The 19,722-nt window shown below is 45.5% G+C and overlaps 2 protein-coding genes and 2 non-coding genes across 4 annotated transcripts; 1 reads left to right on the top strand and 3 right to left on the bottom strand.

Annotated features, from left to right (window-relative positions):
- The first annotated feature begins 5,309 nt into the window (after positions 1–5,309).
- On the top strand, positions 5,310–6,784 carry MCCD1 (mitochondrial coiled-coil domain 1). Its single transcript, XM_027603908.2, has 2 exons — positions 5,310–5,788; positions 6,311–6,784. Exons 1-2 carry the CDS (start codon positions 5,564–5,566, stop codon positions 6,494–6,496), a joined length of 411 nt encoding a protein of 136 aa, XP_027459709.1. The 5' UTR covers positions 5,310–5,563; the 3' UTR covers positions 6,497–6,784.
- Positions 6,785–6,792: 8 nt separating this feature from the next.
- DDX39B (DExD-box helicase 39B) lies at positions 6,793–19,339 on the bottom strand. The gene is made up of 11 exons (XM_027603838.2): positions 19,187–19,339; positions 17,625–17,972; positions 16,516–16,643; positions 16,130–16,222; positions 12,291–12,474; positions 11,089–11,207; positions 8,677–8,808; positions 7,872–7,981; positions 7,636–7,780; positions 7,344–7,491; positions 6,793–7,013 (listed from the first exon to the last, which is right to left on the bottom strand). The coding sequence occupies exons 2-11, from the start codon at positions 17,833–17,835 to the stop codon at positions 6,997–6,999; spliced, it is 1,287 nt and encodes a 428-aa protein (XP_027459639.1). The 5' UTR covers positions 17,836–17,972; positions 19,187–19,339; the 3' UTR covers positions 6,793–6,996.
- Positions 12,163–12,239, bottom strand: LOC113928161. The gene has a single exon (XR_003521838.1). It is a non-coding gene; the product is annotated as a small nucleolar RNA SNORD83 (small nucleolar RNA).
- LOC113928160 lies at positions 18,379–18,456 on the bottom strand. Its single transcript, XR_003521837.1, has one exon. It is a non-coding gene; the product is annotated as a small nucleolar RNA SNORD83 (small nucleolar RNA).
- Positions 19,340–19,722: the final 383 nt, after the last annotated feature.

The following is a 19,722-nucleotide window of genomic DNA, read 5'->3' as shown; positions in this document are numbered from 1 at the left end:
AAAACAGTATTGTACTACATCACTAGCCTGGGAAAAGATCAAAATTCAAAATTTGAATTATGCTTTCTACTGAATGTGCTAAAGTCCAAAAATTGGAAGTCAAACCATCATAAGTAGGGACCATCTGCATACTAGCAATGAACAAGAGGAAGTTGACAAAACTCTGATGAAAGAAATCAAAGAACCAAAACAAAGAGGCAAAGGATCTGTACTCAAAAAACTATAGAACACTCATGAAAGAAATTGAGGAAGACACAAAGAAATAGAAAAAAAGGTTCCATGCTCATGGACTGGAAGAACAAATATTGTGAAAATGTCTGTTACTTAGAGCAATCCACACATTCAGTGCAATCCCTATCAAAATACCATCCATCTTTTTCACAGAAATGGAACAAATACTCCTAAAATTTGTATGGAACCAGAAAAGACCCCGGAATAGCTAAAGGAATGTTGAAAAAGAAAACCAAAGCTGTTGGCATCACAAGTCCAGACTTCAAGCTCTATAACAAAGCTGTAATCATCAAGACAGTATGGTACTGGCACAAAAACACATAGATCAATGGAACAGAATTGAGAACCCACAGATGGACCCTCAACTCTATGGTCAACTAATCTTCAACAAAGCAGGAAAGAATATCCAATGGAAAAAAGACAGTCTCTTCAACAAATGGAGTTGGGAAAATTGGACAGCCACATGCAGAAGAATGAAATTGGACCATTCTCTTACATGATACACAAAAATAGACAACTCAAAATGGATGAAAGACCTAAATATGAGACAGGAATCCATCAAAATCCTAGAGGAGAACACAGGCAAGCAACCTCTGTGATCTCAGCCACAGCAACTTCTTGCTAGACACATCTCCAAAGGCAAGGGAAACAAAGGCAAAAATGAACTATTGGGACTTCTTCAGGATAAAAAGCTTTTGCACAGCAAAGGAAACAGTCAACAAAATCAAAAGACAACCGACAGAATAGGAGAAGATATTTGCAAATGACATATCAGATAAAGAGCTAGTATCCAAAGATCTATAAAGAACGTATCAAACTCAACACCCAAAGAACAAAAAAAATCCAATTAAGAAATGCGCAGAAGACACGAACAAACATTTCTCCAAAGAAAATATAGAAATGGCCAACAAACACATAAAAAAATGTTCAATATCACTTGGCATCAGGGAAATACAAATCAAAACCACAATGAGATACCATCTCACATCAGTCAGAATGGCTAAAATTAACAAGTCAGGAAAAAACAGATGTTGGTGAGGATGTAGAGAAAGGGGAACCCTCTTACACTGTTGATTGGAATGCAAGCTGGCATAGCTACTCTGGAAGACAGTATGGAGGTTCCTCAAAAAAAATTGAAAATAGAGCTACCCTATGACCCAGCAATTGCACTACTGGGTATTTACCCCAAAGATACAAATGTAGTGATCTGAAGGGGCACGTGAACCCCGATGTTTATAGTAGCAATGTCCACAACAGCCAAACCATGGAAAGAGCCCAGGTGTTCATCAACAGATGAATGGATAAAGAAAATGTGGCATATATATATACAATGGAATATTATGCAGCCATCAGAAAAATGAAATCTTGCCATTTGCAATGACGTGGATGGAACTAGAGGGTATTGTGCTAAGTGAAATAGTCAATCAGAGAAAGACAATTATCATATGATTTCACTCATATGTGGAATTTAAGAAACAAAACAGAGGAGCATAGAGGAAGAGAGGAAAAATAAAACAAGATGAAATCAGAGAGGGAGACAAAATATAAGAGACTCTTTTTTTTTTTAAATGATTTTATTTATTTATTTGACAGAGAGACACAGCAAGAGAGTGAACACAAGCAGGGGGAGTGAGAGAGGGAGAAGCAGGCTTCCCGCGGAGCAGGGAGCCCGATGCGGGGCTTGATCCCAGGACCCTGGGATCATGACCTGAGCTGAAGGCAGACGCTTAACGACTGAGCCACCCAGGCGCCCCAATATAAGAGACTCTTAATCATAGGAATCAAACAGGGTTGCTGCAGGGGAGGGGGGTGGGGGATGGGGTCACTGGGTAATGGACATTAAGGAGGGCACTTAATGTTATGAGCACTGAGTATTATGTAAGACTGATGAATCACGGACCTCTACTTCTGAAACTAATAATATGTTATATGTTAATTAATTAAATCAAACAACTAAATAAATGAAAAGAGATTCCATACTCATGGATAGGAAGACTTGATATTGTCAAGACGTCAGTTCTTCCCAACTTGATCTTTAAATTCACCTCAATCCCAGGGTGCCTGGTTGGCTTAGTTGTTAAGCGTCTGCTCTCGGCTCAGGTCATGATCCCAGGGTCTGGGATCGAGCCCCGCATCAGGCTCTCTGCTCCACGGGAAGCCTGCTCCTCTCCCACTCCCCCTGCTTGTGTTCCCTCTCTCGCTGTGTGTCTCTGTCAAATAAATAAATAAAATCTTAAAAAAAAAATTCAACTCAATCCCATTCAAAATCTCAGCAAGTTATTTTGTAGATATTGACAAAGTGATTCTAAAGTTTATATGAGGAGGCAAAAGAGCCAGTATAGCAAGTCTACCATAAGAACACAGAGTTAGAGGATTGATAGGGGCGCCTGGGTGGCTCAGTTGGTTAAGCTACTGCCTTCGGCTCAGGTCATGATCCTGGAGTCCCGGGATCGAGTCCCACATTGGGCTCCCTGCTCAGCAGGGAGTCTGCTTCTCCCTCTAACCCTCTCCCCTCTCATGCTCTCTATCTCATTCTCTCTCTAAATAAATAAATAATCTTTTAAAAAAGACGACTTATTATAAAGCTATAGTAATCAAGACAGTGTAGGGAGCCTGGGTGGCTCAGTCAGTTAAGCATCTGCCTTTGGCTCAGGTCATGATCTCGGGGTCCTGGGATCGAGCCCCGCGTCAGGCTCCCTGCTCAGTGGGGAGCCTGCTTCTCCCTTTCCTACCAGCTTGTGCTCACTCATGCTCTGTGTCACTCTCTCTCTCCAATAAATAAATAAAATGTAAAAAACAAAACAAAACAAAACAAAAACAAAGACAGTGTATACCGTAGTGGTGAAAAAACAAGTAGATCAATAGAACAGAACAGAGAACCCAGAAACAGACCCCACATAAATACAGTCAACTGATTTTTGTCATGGAAGCAAAGGCCATATCATGGAGAAAAGGTAGTGTTTCAACAAATAGTGCTGGAACAAGTAGACAACGACATGGGGAAAAAAAAGTGAAATGGGAAAGCTCTCTTGAAAGGCTACCGTGAAGGTCACCTATGACAAGAATAAAAATTGCCCAGCAGGTTCAGTGGACTTCAGTATTCCTAAGTACCCATCTCCACAAGAGTGTCATATGAAGGGTACAGTAATTTATGTCAGTCACCTCAGTCCTGCCAATCCATTGGGTAGGATGTAGTGTCAGCACATTGGCCTCAGGAAGCTCTGCAGCCCTTTGACCTTGTGGATGATGTCTCCCATAATCCTCTGCTTGTCTCTGGCTGAAAACTAGGCTTCTCCTGCAGAAGCCAGGCCCAACTCTCATTTGATTAAGTGTCTATTACACATAAAGCCTTTTCTTAAAAGAGGGAAAAAAGACTCTATTAAGATACTGAGAGGAATGCCTGGATGGCTCAGTCAGTTAAGCATCTGTCTTCAGCTCAGGTCATGATCTCAGGGTCCTGGGATGAGCCCCGCATCTGGGAGTTGGCTTCTCCCTCTCCCTCTGCCCCTCCCCCTACCTCATGCTCTCTCACAAATGAATAAAAAAAATCTTAAAAAAAAAAGACACAAGATACCCAGAGTAACAAAAACATATGTAACATGAAATTAAGCAAACTGGTTTACCTGTGTTTATCTTCATTCCTTCATTTCCATGATTACGAGAACCAAAACACATTCAATAGATTTGAACTGACTCGAAGATCAGCCTTTCCTTTATATCAGTTCTCACAGATGAACAAAACCCCAATCCATAGACTCTATTTTAACTTAGGTTTAAGACTACCCATTATAAATTATTGGGAGGTTAGTCCATTTTGGAGTTCATAACCTAAAATAGAAACTCAGATGGTAGAAATGCCTAGTTTTCAGGAAGGATACTTTATTAGTGCATCATTTAGATTGTCTTACAGAAGTTTCATTTGCTGTATTTTCTTAATGGCTACAAATCTTGCTTTTAATTTATCAGCGTGGTGAGTTTAGCTTCAATATTACTTGCTTGTAATCTGTTTAACCTTATACTGGATAGTTTCCCACAACCGTAACATTAGCTTGGGCCTCTTATGTTCCAGTAATTAAGACTTTAAGCCATGCATATACTGCAAGTCAAATATGAATCGTGCAAAGCCTATTGCTGAGAAACATGAGGACGCTTCTCTTCCAAAACGTTAATGAAGTTTTGGTTCTTTCTCCACCGAAAAGTGAGAACATGTCAGCCAATGAGGAATGTGGGGTGTTTGGCCTCATCTAAAGGTGCTTCAGCAACCCCCCCCCCAAGTTTGAGAGCCACTGACCTCCAGGAAGATCACCCTCCCTGGTTCCTGGATCCCCATGCTATGGCAGCGGCCATCTTCCCTCCAAATTCAGCATGAGGTCAACAAGATAGTGAACTGGTTAGCAACTGTCTACTCTCCAGCCATCTTGTTTTCTGAGATACTTTTTCTGAGGGTCTTTTTTCCCAGATGATCAAACTGGGAACATTCCCCCCCCTCTGAGCCACCTCTGGCCACTGGCATGTAGCAGTGCTATCCAGCCACAGGACATTTCAGGACATATGGCAGGAAGGCCATCTGTACCCAAGACTCACATCACACATTTAAAGTGAGGGCTCACGAGTTCAACAAAGCTTGAAATCTGTTACCAGTGTCACGTTCTTTTCAGGAGCCAAGGGTACAATGACACAACAGTGCCCTGAACTAACAGAGAATGCAAACCCCTACAACATGCAATGCAGACAAGAAGGAATGTCATTCTGGGCCAGCGAGAAGGGAAAAAAACGGAAATAAACTGATAATCAACACTTGAGCCAGGTCAATGGCTACGAGCTTTCAAGTCAGGTGGACCTGGGCATGAATCCTCCAGGCTTTTCCACCAACCAGCTACGGACCTTGAGTCCTGAAAGAACCCCTTCTGAGCCAGTTTCCTGCACACCAGCAATGTAACTTGTACCTTGCAGAATTGAGAAATGAGAAAAGACATAGTGATAAGAAAAAGAGACACTAAGACGTAGGCTGGGCACCAGTGTTCTAAAGCAAGTTCTGCCTGGGCACCTGGGTGCCTCCGTCGGTTAAGCATCTGCCTTCAGCTCAGGTCATGATCCCAGGACCCTGGGAAGGAGCCCCATGTCCCGCTTCCTGCTCAGCAGGGAACCTGCTTCTCCCTCTTCCCCCTGCCTGTGCTCTCAAATAAAATCTTTAAAAATAAAAGTTCTGCCTCAACTGGCAGGAACTTTTTCTCATCAGAAAGACTCTGGGGCCAGGTTGGGAGGGAGGTAAAGGTAGGGGCAGGGCCCTGGGCAGGGCCAGTCACTGAAGCGAGGCCAAAGCCTGGAGGGAATGAGCCAGTTCCTGGTGGCCGTTGGGCAGTTCAGACAGCTCGCGGTTACACCAGCCATGGCACTCCCTCTGCCCTGGCTCTCATGTTGCTGCCGTCGCCTCCTCCTGCCTTCCTGGCCCCTGGCCCCCCAGAGCTCCTGGAAGTGCTGCTCCCAGAGCCCCAAGGCAAGCACAGAAGAGCCAACCAGCTCCACATGCAGTGGGAAGATAAGGTCATCCCCAAGGGTAAGTGGCACCAAGAGTGGGGGCGGACTGTAGGGGGGAAAGGGGGTGTAATCCCTTTAATCTCGTGTCACAGGCCTGCTGCAAGTCGATACCACCCCCACCCCCAGAGCTCTTGGCCTAGTTCCAACTCCTATATCCCCAGCACCTTCCCCACCCCCACCCCTCTCTAAACCTCAGGGCTCCCTCTCCCCACAGCCCTCCCTCCCTGCAGAGTCCATGAAGTCCTTGGACAGGAATTTCCCCCCACCTGTTAATTATTTCTTAGTGGGGGGAGGAACAGCCAGTCCCCTCCTCTCCATATCCTCCCTTGTACAAGGAGTCCAGTCATAACCCCTGAGCAGCAAACTACCCCCCCAGAAGCTTACGCCTAAGACCAGAAGCTACCTTGGCTTCACAGTACAGATGACCTTAATACAATGGGGTTTAAAGGTTTAAATTTGAGAAGCAGAACGCCTGACTTCCAGCAAGCCTCAGCCCCCTTCCCCAGGCTGATGCTCCCTCCCCTCTGCCCTGCCCCCTCAGGGTCCCAGGCCCCGCCCCACAGCTGAGCTGGCCCAAGCTGAGGAGTTGCTGGAGCAGCAGCTGGAGCTGTACCAGGCCCTACTGGAAGGGCAAGAAGGGGCTTGGGAAGCCCAGGCCCTGGTGCTCAAGATCCAGAAGCTGAAGGAACAGATGAGGAGACACCGAGAGAGCCTAGGAGACGCCTAAGCTTTCCACCAGTTCCCACTTTACCTTCCAACACTGGAAACACTACATATACTCACACTGGGCCTTTGGGTCAGAAACATCCCAGCCCCTCCCAGGCCACTAAGAAAAATGGAAGTGGCAAGGAGCCATGGCCTCTGCATTCTCAGTCACATTGCCCTCCCCTCTGACCCCTCCCCATTGACCTGGGCCCCACAGAAGGGCACACAGTCCTTATTGGAATACACACTGAATCATGGCCTAACCTCACCCTAAATCCAATAAAGGGATGGAGCACTTACAGACAACACAGACGCATACGTTTTTTAGTTTTGTTAAAAAAAATTCAGACAATTCAGGAAATATGGGTTTAGGAGTGGTGGTGATGCAAAAGGGGGGAAGCCATGGGGTGGGGGTGGGGGTTGTCAGGGGTAGGTGGCAGTAGTGTCTCCTTCACCCCATGCCTGCTGTCATCTCCTGAAGAGGGACAGACCGTCACATTCCAAAATGGGTGGGTGAGTCCTCTACCGCGTCTGTTCAACTGGAGAGAAAACATGGCACAATTAGGACAAGACAGGGAAAAAGGCAGGGCTGACAGAACTACCACCCACCCCCATACGTGCAGAGGTCTGTAGTTTGTGGGTGCAGAGGATAGGTTGGGGGTGGGGAAAGATAAATAGTTTGTCAAGAGAAAGAGACCTAGAGATCAACTAAGCATCCCAACAGGGGCATCAAGATCAGGGGGACACGAACTTGCCAAGTGCCTCTTATGCACCAGAGACTTTATGTACATGAGATTCAAGACAAACACACTAGGGAACAAGGAGACTCTGAAGAGTTGAGAAGCCAGTTTCCTGAGAGCCATACTCACTGTAGGAGGAAATGTCTATCTCATCGGGCAGCTCACTAATATTCACTTCAAAGCGATCCTGCACATCATTGAGGATCTTGGCATCATTTTCATCCGACACAAACGTGATGGCCAAGCCCTTGGTGCCAAACCGACCTGCTCGGGCCACCTGGAAGGAGACAGAGGGTAGCACTGGGAAGACCCCAAAGTAGGAAGACACCCAAAGGAGGGATGAGAAACTCAGGTATGAAGACACAGAAAATCGGGGGGGCGGGGACGGACAGTGGGATGCCCGTGTAGGTGTGGAGCTTACCCGATGCAGGTAGGTGTCGGAATCCTCAGGCATGTCATAGTTGAAGGCAATGTTTACCCGCTCAATATCCATGCCTCGGCCAAATAGGTTGGTAGCCACGAGAATTCGTCGTTGAAAATCTTTAAATTGCTGATACCGAGAAAGCCTTTGTGAAATCAGAAAAACGTTGAGTCCCTTCTCTCAATGGTCTCTTTTCCTTCCCAAGGACAAAAAACATCTTTCCATCTCTGACTCACCTCTCCTCCTGGGGCATCCCTCGGTGGATGGCAATGGCTGGGAAGTTCTGCTCCACCAGGAGCTGGGCCAAGGCAATGCAACGCTGCACAGACTTCACAAAGATCACCACCTGGGTGTGTGACAGGCGATGTGGGTACATGTGGGATACGTGAGAGACTATGTGTGAAAAGAGTGTTCGGTAACTACACTCTTCCAAAGAAATTCCTCCTAATCTCCATCACATATTCCTCTTCTGTTCTAAATACAACTCAGCCTTTCTTACTCAGCTGATTTTTCCTGAGCAGACCTACTGCAGAGAAAGCACAGAGAATAGTAACGAAAACTACCAGGTATGTTAGGAGACAAGAAAGAGGCTAATGGTAAAAATGAGCAAGTGGTAAAAAGTAAAACTGAAGTCTGGAAAGATCATGACTAGTATTTCCTGCTCATCAGAAACAAACATAAGCAACCTACCTTTAAGTTTTTGGTGCAAATAAACCACACAATAGGTTAGGTGATGGAACACTTCTCGGTAAATAGCTTGAGAAGAAACAAATTTAAGAACCTAACAAACCCAAGCTATTTTGGAACTTTTCCAAGCTTATGAAATCCCCTCTTTATTGAGCTTTTTCTTTACTAAACACCTGGCTGTGACAGCCATAGAACAGAAAAGCAGCTCTCACCCTGTTTAAATTCTCATTTGAAAGAATTTCACTTAAAAGGCTCACATCATATAGGTCATGTCCTCAATAAAAGGGTACTTAACCAGGTTTCTGCTACAGTTGGAGACGTGCTCATCCCCCTACTGGACCTTGAACAACTGACCTGATTGAACTCAAGGACATCGAGAAGGTCAAAGAGCTTCCGGTTCTTCTCGTTGTCCTTCAGTTTCACGTAGTACTGCTGCAACCCATGCAGCGTCAGCTTCGTCTCATCATCCACGAAGATCTCCATTGGCTGGGGGGGGAGGGGGAGTAGGGGGTGGGGAACGGGAGGAGGGCAGAGTGGGGGGGTTAAACCTGGGGGGGGTGGAGGAACTTATCTCCAATACACCCCATGGGGGGATGGGGAGAAGAGAAGCCTGAAAACCCCACCACACCCCCAAAAATACCCCCATTTTAATGTGGTCTCTTCCACGTTAGCTCTAATTTCCTTCCTATCAGATGAGTTTTAAGACTGCCCAACCTCAAACTGTCATGGGAAGGGAACTTTGCAGGGAGGAAAAGGAGCAGTGAGACCACCCAATGGCAAGATGCCATTACCTCAAAGGGAGGTGGCAGAGGAAAGAAAACAATGGGTGATGATCCCCAAAGGAAGAATGTGATCCAAACGCCTGGGAATTGGTGGGACACGGTGACTCAAGGTCAGAGTAACTCCACCAGAGCTGGTTGTAAAAACATAGGGGGAAAACAGGGATTGTTCCATTTGAGTTTTCTCTCAACTAAGAGAATCAGGGGGCGCCTGGATGGCTCAGTGGGTTAAGCATATGCCTTCAGCTCAGGTCATGATCTCAGGGTCCTTGGATCAAGCCCCACATCAGGCTCCCTCCTCAGTGGGGAGTCTGCTTCTCCCTCCCCCTCTGCCCCACGGCCTGCTTGTGCACTCTCTCTCAAATAAATCTTTAAAAAATTTCTTAAAAAACCCACTAAGAGAATCAGAGCCACATCAGGAGGGTGGATATCTGTTAAGATCAGAATGCTACAATGGATGGTCTCAAAAATGCCATAAAAGAGAAGCGAAAGTTACTCAAGATGAGTAACAACTTGCCCTCAGACCACAAGGGAATTGTTTAGATGGCACCCACTGGACGCTGAACTAAGAGTCAAACCAACTATAGTGTTATAGGGACGGTACCAATACATGGTGTTAAGAAACAAAATTCAGAGCAGCAAATACACATTCAGCTTAAAAAAAATAAAACACGCACACACACGCATACACACAAAACCCTTGAAGGGGAGGAAGTAGCATAAAAAAATATAAATTGACACAAGACTCAACTCCTGAGTCCAAGTTTCCTAGCACTCTTCACTAACCTGGGGACGTAATTAATATGAACACCCAGGGTCCAAGATTTCAGGAAAGGATGTGTGGCACAGGAGAAAACCAGAAGCCCAATCCCAAAAAGCAGACTAGCAAAGGCAGGCTTTTCAAAAAGAAGTTCCATGGCCTCCTTCAAATCTAATCCTAGCCCCAAGTATAGCTAAAAATAGTTAACATCCCATGGGAAAGAGCAGTACAGGATGGGGAAAGAATACACTGCACTGTTTATACAACAGGCCCCCTCTAGCCCCAAACCCTAACACCCACCTGGTTATATCCAAGTGGAGCTCCTCACTTTACCTTTCCCATATCCCTCTCCTTTTGAGTATTAAAAAATTGTTTTAAAAAAGAAAGAAAAAATCTACCCCCCCTTTCAGGACACCCCTCCCCCCAACACATATGGGGGGAAACGGGGAGCACGGCACGCCTTGGATTCAGGAAAAAAACCGGGAACGGAAAAAGAGGCTGGTTTGGTCCTCAGCTTCCTGGTCAGGTTTCCCCGCGGCCTCCGCTGCCGCCATCCACCGCTGGGTGCCGTCCGCATTTCCCCCGCCGCTCCACGGTGCTTCTCCGCTGCCGGCTCACATCAACCGAGATTCCAGATGGGTGCGAGGAGGTATGGACGGGAAGGAGTAAGGGACTGGGGACTGAGGTGCCAAAGGCCCCCACCCCTGGAGGTGGGGAGGGAGCGGATTCATTTGTGCTGTTTGCTCTTCTTTTGGACATGCCCTGCCATCTGTCTGTCCCTCTCTTGCTCTCCTGCCACCGGAAGGTTATGAGTTTTGGGGAGCAGAAGGCTCCAACTGTCTGCTCGATGCCACCTTGAGGGTGTGTGGCTGTAAAGGGGTATGTAGGAGACGATGGGTGGGTGGTAGGGCAGAAAATTCTGCCCTCCCCCAAAAAGGAAGAAGAGGTTCAAAAATGCTGTGATGAGGGGGAAAAAAAAAAAAGGTCGAACACTACCCGCTCTCAAGTTAACCCGACCAAGTCTTCCGGAGTTTCCCTGGCGCCCGCGCAGACCCTAACACTAGCTGTCTCTGCCTCTGTGTGTCTCTTCAAGGAGTCATCACTCCCAGATGGGCACGTGCCCGCTTCTTGGCACTTGAAGGACAAGGGAGTCTGGAGGAAGAGGGTGCGGAAGGGGAGGAGGCAGTGGGCAGGGAGTGGAGGGAGAGAAGGTAGAAGGGTATTTACGTCTTGCATGAACTTGCGGCAGACGGGACGGATCTCTTTGCTCAAGGTAGCACTGAACATCATGACCTGCTTCTCATGGGGGGTCATGCGAAAAATTTCCTGGACATCCCGACGCATGTCTACCAAGAAAAAGGAAAAAAATCATAGGAGAAAAGCAGCATGTAACAGAAAAAAACCGGAGACTGCCTCCCCAACAAGGTGAAGACTGCTGGAAATGGGTAAGCAAGATTCATTTCCCGGAAAGATTGGTCTCAGGTACTCCATTCACTTGAACCACCATAAAAATCACATCCATTGCAGTAACACCATGGAAATAACACACAATGCAATTTGAAATAAAGACCTGAGATCAGGTTAACCCGATTCCACCATTGTGTTTTAACCAGACAAGAAGATAATGAAACCCCAAATCTCACAATTATGATATGGAGATGAAACCCACTGGAGAGGCTCACAACCCTAAAACCCTTGAGAAATGCTTTACAAGGCCCTTCTCCCTACTTTCTCCCCATGCCCCAGCTATCTACAAATACTGCACACCTAATTACATTCTAGCTGTTAGAGTCCATTCCACGCTTCCTCTGGATCACTTTCTATCCAGCCAGGCAAGTGAGATCTCTCCACCTCAAGCCCACCTTATAGCTCACCATCTGTAATAGCCAAAGGTCATCTGAAATGACTTATCCCTGGGGCTATGTCCATCCCCACTCTCTCATTTATTAAATGTGAGTTCTTAGTTTTCCTTTCTTGTGGCATACTGGATTACAGAAAATCCCATAAACTCTCCACATTAATCCTGAGGTCTAAAGATCTATTCAGCTATAAATTCGGATATATGCCGTGCAGGGGATGCCAAAGAGTAAACAGTCTTCCTCCTTCAGTTTATTATCTCCCCAACACCAGCAGAAAAAGCTATAAAGGAAAGAATAGTGGTGTGACTGATGTCTAAGATCAGCAAAGCCACTCCTCTCAAAGAAAAAGAAACCTCCATCACAGAAAGGAAAGACCAAACACCGCTCCCCTTGATCACCAAGGTTGCTTAAAAAGCCTGACAAAAACCAAGAGGGGAGCCAGAGCCATCAGTCATGGGTGATAGATTAAGAGTCATCCTGGCACTGAAGTGCTCCTGTATCAAAAAAGCATCATTTGGCTCTGAAGGGCAACTCCCAGATCACCAGCCCCATCCCAGCGCTGCCACTCACCGAGCTGTTCAAGCATCTTATCACATTCATCCAAGATAAAGTGTTTAATGTGTTTGAGATTGAGGCTCTTATTTCGAGCCAGGGCGAGGATGCGGCCAGGGGTCCCCACAACAATATGCGGGCAGTTCTTCTTCAGCACCTCTTCATCCTTCTTGATAGACAGACCACCAAAAAACACCGCGACCTGTATTAACCCAGGAGAAAACAGTGTCTCACACACAAGGAAATAGTCCAATCTCCCCATAGTTCCTTTCCTTTCAATTTAATCTAAACCAATTCTTAGAACATTTCAAAGCTAGAAGGAACATCAAAGGTCACCCAATCTAAAATGCTTATTATGTTCTCCAAACACTGAAGCTAAGAAACAAAAGTGACTTGCCCAAAGTCATGTGACTAATCAGGGCAGTGAGGACTAGCATTTTCTTCTGACTTAATCTAATAATCTTCCTTCCCCTGGTGCTATGCCCAGACTTCATTCTAAGAATGAGGACAGCAAGGGGCCCCTGGCTGGCTCAGTCAGTAGAGCACATGACTCTTGATTTCAGGGTATTGAGTTTGAGCCCCACACTGGGTGTAAATTATAAATAAATAAACTTTAAAAAAAAAAAGGTAACAAGAAATAGTAATCACCAGACTACAGAGTGTCACACAACGCTCATGGAATATCAAGTTTTCCTAACTCAGATCTTTTTTTTCTTTCTTTCTTTCTTCTCTTTCTTTCTTCCTGCTTTCTCTCTCTTTTTTCAAGTAGGCTCCATGCCCAGTGTGGAGCCCAGTGCAGGGTGTGAACTCATGACACACAAATCAAGACCTGAACCAAGATCAAGAGTCGGACGCTCAACTGACTGAGCCACCCAGGTGCCTCTGAACTCAGATTTTTAAACGCCTTTTTGAACAAACCCTATGAAATCACTGATTCAAGGTAAACATGTTACTCCATATTCAAAATATTAGGGAAAGATTTGTTGTGGATGTGAGCCTTAATATAATATCAAAATGATACCAGAAACTGCTTTCTAGTTTCAGAGAGAAAGATCAATCACAGGATCAGACCATCAGAATAAACCTAAAATCACTAATTATGGGACAACCAAATTTGCAACAGAACAGGAGATACACAGCATATCAACTCAAGAATTCTTCCCAAAAATGTTTTTCAATTAGTTGAGCTTTCAAATATTATTTCAGTTAAAGGAAATATGGAAAGAAAAGAACAACTTAAACAACACCGTAAGGGAATAAAACCAGACAAATCCAGACGTAGGATATTCTGTAGAACTAGCCCAACCTCAAACAAGTCACTATAGCACAATTTTAAACAAAACAAAATGCCACGACAATTTATATTTGATCTTAACACCAAGAATATTCCTTTTTTTTTTTAAGATTTTATTTATTTATTTGAGAGAGGAAGAATGAGAGACAGAGCACGAGACGAAAGAGGGTCAGAGGGAGCAGCAGACTCCCTGCTTGAGCAGGGAGCCCGATGTGGGACTCGATCCCGGGACTCCAGGATCATGACCTGAGCCGAAGGCAGTCGCTTAACCAACTGAGCCACCCAGGTGCCCGAATATTCCGTTTTGAGGCACAGCTGAAAGAGCATGCAACTCTTGATCTCCGGGTTGTGAGCTTGAGCCCCACCCTGGGTGTGGAGATTACAAAAAAAAAAATAAACTTAAAAAAAAATTCTCTTTTGGGGCGCCTGGGTGGCTCAGTCATTCAGCATCTGCCTTCAGCTCAGGTTGTGATCCCAGAGTCCTGGGATGGAGCCCCGCATCGGGCTCCCTGCTCCGCGGGAAGCCTGCTTCTCCCTTTCCCACTCCCCCTGCTTGTGTTCTCTCTTTTGCTGTCTCTCTCGCTAATAAATAAAATCTTTAAAAAAAAAAAAATCCTCTTTTAAGCAGCATAAACTGGTAAGTTGGACCTAGAGAGGAGGAAATGCAATCCTCGCTCACTAATGAGCCAGCAAGAAATGTTTCAACAGTCTTAACAACGGAAACTGTCTTCTGGTTTTCAACTTTTCAGTATCAACCAGCAGCAAGACCACCTGGTGGAAGGACAATGATATTGACAATGTAAGAAGACAGATACGCATAATACACACACATTTAAATTATTTTTAAAGAATTAAAATTTTCACATAATAAAAGAATAATGTAAACCATCTGATCTTCCATGAAAAGAAATAAAAAAACCTGAAATTTGATAAAATAAGACAACAGTGCCTAATACTTGGTGTCACAGAACCATTAGGGAAAAAAGAAAAAAGGTTAACTAATGATTGACTTCTATGAGGTGCGATTAGAGATAGGAAAACAAAAATCTTTTCATTATGAGGCCTTTTAAATTACTCCAGCATGTTTACCCCACTCAGATACTGCTATTACCACTTTGGTTTTTAAGACTACTTTTTCTTTTCTAATTAACATGTATTATTTGTTTCAGGGGTACAGGTCTGTGATTCATCAGTGAAGACTACTTTTAGGGGGCGCCTGGATGGCTCAGTTGGTTAGGCGTCTGCCTTCGGCCCAGGTCACGATCCCGGAGTCCTGGGATCGAGCCCCACATAGGGCTCCTTGCTCGGTGGGGAGCCTGCTTCTCCCTCTCGCACTCCCCCTGCTTGTACTTTCTCGCTTGCTCTAATAAATAAATAAAATCACTAAAAAAAAAAAAAAAAAAAAAAAAAAGACTACTTTTAGTTTAAGACTACTTTAGTTTAGGGGCACCTGGGTGGCTCAGTCATTAAGTGTCTGCCTTCAGCTCGGGTCCTGGGCTCCCTGCTCAGCGGGAAGCCTGCTTCTCCCTCTCCCACTCCCCCTGCTTGTGTTTCCTCTCTTGCTGTGTCTGTCAAATAAATAAATAAAATCTTAAAAAAAAAAAAAAATAAGGGACTACTTTAGTTTAGCTCAGTTAAGCATCTGACCTCCACTCAGGCTGGGACTGAGCCCCACATGGGGGCTCCCTCTGCCCACCCCCCACCCCCCAGCTCATGCGTGCTCACTCTCTCAAATAAATACAATCTCTTAAAAAAAAAAAGTGACTATTTTTAGATCAGGGCTAGAACTCAACACATAAAGTAATGAGTAACAGGAGAAAATAGCAACAATCCAAACAAAAGTACTGTTCTTCACCACATCCTAGCCAGGAGTGTAGGAAGTTATACACATCAGTGCTTCTCAAACTCCAATTACCTGGAGATCTTGTTAGAATGCATATTCATACTCAGTAGGTCTGGGGTGGTACCCACATAATCTGCATTTCCATCAAGCTTCCAAATGATGCTGTAACTATGGGTTTGGGAACCATACTATGAAAATCAAGGTTATATATGGAAAACAGCCCAAGCCTATTCTGTTGTCCCCCCAAACTTCTTTCGATTTTCTGCCATTTTAAAGAATCCTCAAAAATCACATACCACGCTAGAGGTATTTTGGAGCTCCCAGCCTTCTCTTGCTACACACCCTAAAATTCTCAAACTGTCAACCACAGCACAGTGAAATCATTCAAAGTCAATATAAATAAGTAGTTAACAAAAGTGTGGTATTGTGATAGGCTTCCTCCATAGACCATTTATGCAGTCTCCTGCTGCACACCTACATTAACACGAGATAAACTAATGCTTCTCCAAAATCAAAATATAAGCAAACATCTCATAAATTACAATGTGTATTCAAGTGATCCCTATAACGCAAATCTCTTGCACACCAAAGTTTGCAGAAACTTACTAGCTATTACATGTAATTTAACAACTGTGGACATGAAGACTGCTGGTCTCCAAGTCTTTAATGCCTTCAACACCCCACACCCTCACCCTCCCAGGTCTCTTTACCCTGGCTTACCTTGACATTGGGCATGTATTTAGAGAAGCGCTCATACTCCTTGCTGATCTGAAAAGCCAACTCCCGAGTGTGACACATCACCAGCACAGACACCTTGGGGGAGTGGGGGAAGTAGATGGAAACAAACAGTTTATCCCTTCACTATGCCCTTTAGGGAAGCAAACTATCACAAAAGCACATCTGGCAGATCATAAATGACTTCAATTCTGAAATCTAAACCATTAACCCCATGATTACTATGTAATATCCCCCATAGCCATCAAAGGTGAGAGGCCATCTTAGTAACAAACACTCATGGCTCTGAATGCATCACATGGCTAAGACAAAACACCCTTCTCGAATATTTCTAACCAAAATGTCTTCCACAGCACTCTCCCCCAGTGTACCTGTCCAGTAACTGGCTCCAGCTGTTGCAGCGTGGCCAGCACAAACACTGCTGTCTTCCCCATGCCTGACTTGGCCTGGCATAGGACGTCCATTCCCAGAATGGCCTGAGGGATGCACTCATGCTGGACTAGAAAGGGGGAAAAAAGATAAATTAGACTTCAGTCTCCAGATAAACTCCACCTTTTTTCCACCATGCCAAACCCATTTCTCACCGTTCAATTCTTAAATGATCATCAACTCCCAGACTTTCTACCTCTCTTCTCCCCCAAACTCATCCCCAAAACAGACCTTCCTAGTTCCTTCTCACTTTAGCCTCCGACTCCAGTGCCCCCTCCTCCATCCTGCTAAAAACCCTCTTGCACCTACCAACAGCTCATCTTTAATGTTTCTGACTGTCCCTATTTTCCTTTATCTGTAACAATCCATGACATGTGAGTGCCTGCCTCAGGCCATTTCTCCAACTTAGCTTGCCACACTTTAGGCCACATAACCCTGCAACTCTGAAGGGCTTGGTAGCTGACCCAGAAGCCACCCACTTTAGATCAGCCATAAAGGTTTCCAGAGACCAGAGCTGGCCAACAGAGAGGGACTAAAGGTCCAACTAGCTCCTCTCTGGAAATTCAAAATTAGAAACCTAAATGACAAAATTAAAAACAAGTAGACAAAAAGAAAAACCAATCACAAGAACAAATGGCAGATCTCTAAGTCACTTTTTTTTAAAAGATTTTATTTATTTGACACAGAGAGAGACCACAAGTAGGCAGAGCAGCAGGCAGAGGGATAGGGAGAACCAAGTTCCCTGCTGAGCAGGGAGCCCGATGTGGGGCTCAATCCCAGGACCCTGGGATCATGACCTGAGCCAAAGGCAGTCACTTAACCAACTGAGCCACCCAGGCGCCCTTCTAAGTCACTTTTCAAGTCACTAGCTTCTCATGTTATCATGTATGAAAAACCCATCTATATAAATCTTTCCTACTGCTAAAATAGTTTTTGACCCTTTATCTCCTGATCTAGCCCAAATATGTATGACCTGAGAGACTGTTTAACACACCTGTTTCTGGTATCCTTAGAGAGCTTTATGAATACTCTATGCCGGGCAGAAATTTACCTTCTGATGGATGCTCAAAGCCACAGTCAACAATGGCCCGGAGCAACTCTGGCTTCAGCAGGAAGTCACGAAAGCCAGAGCTGTGGATGGAGACATAGGAGCCCTTGACATCCTTCTTGGCAGGGGCCTCAGCCCCATCTCCCCCAGCTGCTGTCTCCACCTCATCTTCTTCATAGTCCAAGAGCTCATTGTCCACATCGTTCTCTGCCATAACTGGGCCGGCAGGGGGAGAAGGGGAGGGGTCTCCGGATGGTTTCACGCAGAATAAGTGAAAACAAGGAAGGAGAGTGGGGGCTTGAACAACAGTTTAAAAAAAAAACACACACACCCTAGTTTGTGATAGAAGAGCTAGGAAAAAAACAGATGGAAGACTTATTAGTCACGAGCAGAGCCTTCACCACCTCTTTTCCATCCCCATACACCTCCCACTTTCCCTAAACTGTGACACCTTTACCTGGAAAAAAAAAAAAAATAGGAACACAAAACATAAAAGCAAGAACAAACATAACACAGTGGCTCCAGGTGAAGTGGTTACGACAAATTCCCAACAAGATTAGGATCAGAGTAGCATACACCAGGAAGTAGGAAGGAGAGAACGAGCATATGAATTCCTGACGTCTAAGTAACAATAAAGAAGAAAACAAAAAATGAAAAGCAAAATATGACAAGGGAGTGGAGAATGGAGATGACAAGATGAATCCTGAAAAATCCTCAAAGGAACTCTGTACTTTCCCTATAATCTCCCTAAAAAAGCAGCCATCAGTCAAGGGTGATAGATTAAGGTCATCATTGCGCAAAGCGCTCACTTCTCAAAATAAAAACATCATGTGGCTGCCATCCACCTCCCACTCCTCAGTAACCTCCTTCTGGTGCTTAAGAATTCCCTGTGTAATTGATGGGGGGGGGAGTGTAAGAGGAATGGCTCGGTCAGAAGTATTCATCCCTTCCCCATACAATGAGAAAGTAAGTAACTGATACACTCGCTACAGCTTTAACAGAAACTTTAGTAAAGGGTCTCACGTCACCCTTGTGTTACTCCTCACGTGAGACTCCCTTCCGATAATCACAATGACACCATGCATAAAGATTTGAGAAATATCCCAAATAAAGGTTGGTAAGTCCAGATCAGAAAAGTCCAGCTGGGCCCAGAAGCCGGCCCCTCCTTCTATTCCCACCTTGGGCCATGAAAAGGACCCAGAGAGGAGAGGGAAGGTGAAAAGAGCCCCGCCCTTCGCAAATGCCCAGGACCAAAGGACACCTAGCGCCGCCTCTCACCATCGCTAGGGCCTCCGATAAACGAGAAGCGCAGCGAAGGAGCAGGGAGCAAAAGGAACACAATGGCGCTGAGGCCACCATCTTGGATCGGGCCCCCTAGCATCCCTACCTCTACCCCCCCGAAACTCTTAAGAGCTCTGAAAAGGAACGCAAGCAATAGAAATAATGACCCAACTAGGCCCCAGGGACCCGACCACAGCCTGTGGAAGCGGTATCAGGAGTCCATGAGACAGGATGACCGCAAAGAAATGCAGATGGAGACGGATGATACCAAGGCCAAAGCTTACCTGAGCAAGGCGAGCGCATATGGCGGCGGCAACAGCGACGAAGAAGGGAATCTGCCTTCACTTCCGGTTCTCGGCTTCCCTCTTAGGCAGGACTCCCGCCCTCTCGCCTGCCAGCGCGCAGGCGCAAGAGACCGGAAGAAGATCCTTCCAGATTCAATAGTTCCGTGCGCGCTGGGGTTGCCTTTAAAAAATGCCTGTGTGAAAAAAAAATTTTTTAAGCCACTTCTAACTCCTCCGCTACTCCAAGTAACAAAAGACATAAAGGAAACTAGCATCATCTCCCACTGTTACCTTTTTTCTATTGTCCTCGTCTACTCCACGTCCCTCACCTCTTCCCTTAGTTTCTTGCCGGGCAGGTCTTCTCTCTGGGCACCCCTCCGTCGGCGCCCCGCTCTGTGGAACAGGCGGAGATGGAGGGGGCTGAGAGTTCCCACGGGGTCCTTGGCCGGGTAGTCAAGGTGACCCGGGGGCGTCAGGAGCTAGTCTGACCCCAGCTGAGGGGAAGGAAGGATCCTGAGCCGTGCTCACGGGTCCTC

The sequence above is a fragment of the Zalophus californianus genome, chromosome 7 (genome assembly GCF_009762305.2).
Source record: "Zalophus californianus isolate mZalCal1 chromosome 7, mZalCal1.pri.v2, whole genome shotgun sequence".
NCBI lineage: Eukaryota > Metazoa > Chordata > Mammalia > Carnivora > Otariidae > Zalophus > Zalophus californianus.
Note: the sequence above shows the minus strand (reverse complement) of the source record. Positions and strands in the feature narration are given on the sequence as shown.

Excerpts from the sequence above, each read along its gene's own strand:
- DDX39B (XM_027603838.2), bottom strand. The coding sequence starts at position 17,835 with ATGGCAGAGAACGATGTGGACAATGAGCTCTTGGACTATGAAGAAGAT. Across the intron at positions 16,223-16,515 it reads TGGAGCCAGTTACTGGACAG|GTGTCTGTGCTGGTGATGTG; the intron begins GTACACTGGGGG and ends CACTCCCCCAAG. Across the intron at positions 11,208-12,290 it reads TAAGATGCTTGAACAGCTCG|ACATGCGTCGGGATGTCCAG; the intron begins GTGAGTGGCAGC and ends TTTTCTTGGTAG.
- MCCD1 (XM_027603908.2), top strand. The coding sequence starts at position 5,564 with ATGAGCCAGTTCCTGGTGGCCGTTGGGCAGTTCAGACAGCTCGCGGTT. Across the intron at positions 5,789-6,310 it reads AGATAAGGTCATCCCCAAGG|GGTCCCAGGCCCCGCCCCAC; the intron begins GTAAGTGGCACC and ends CTGCCCCCTCAG.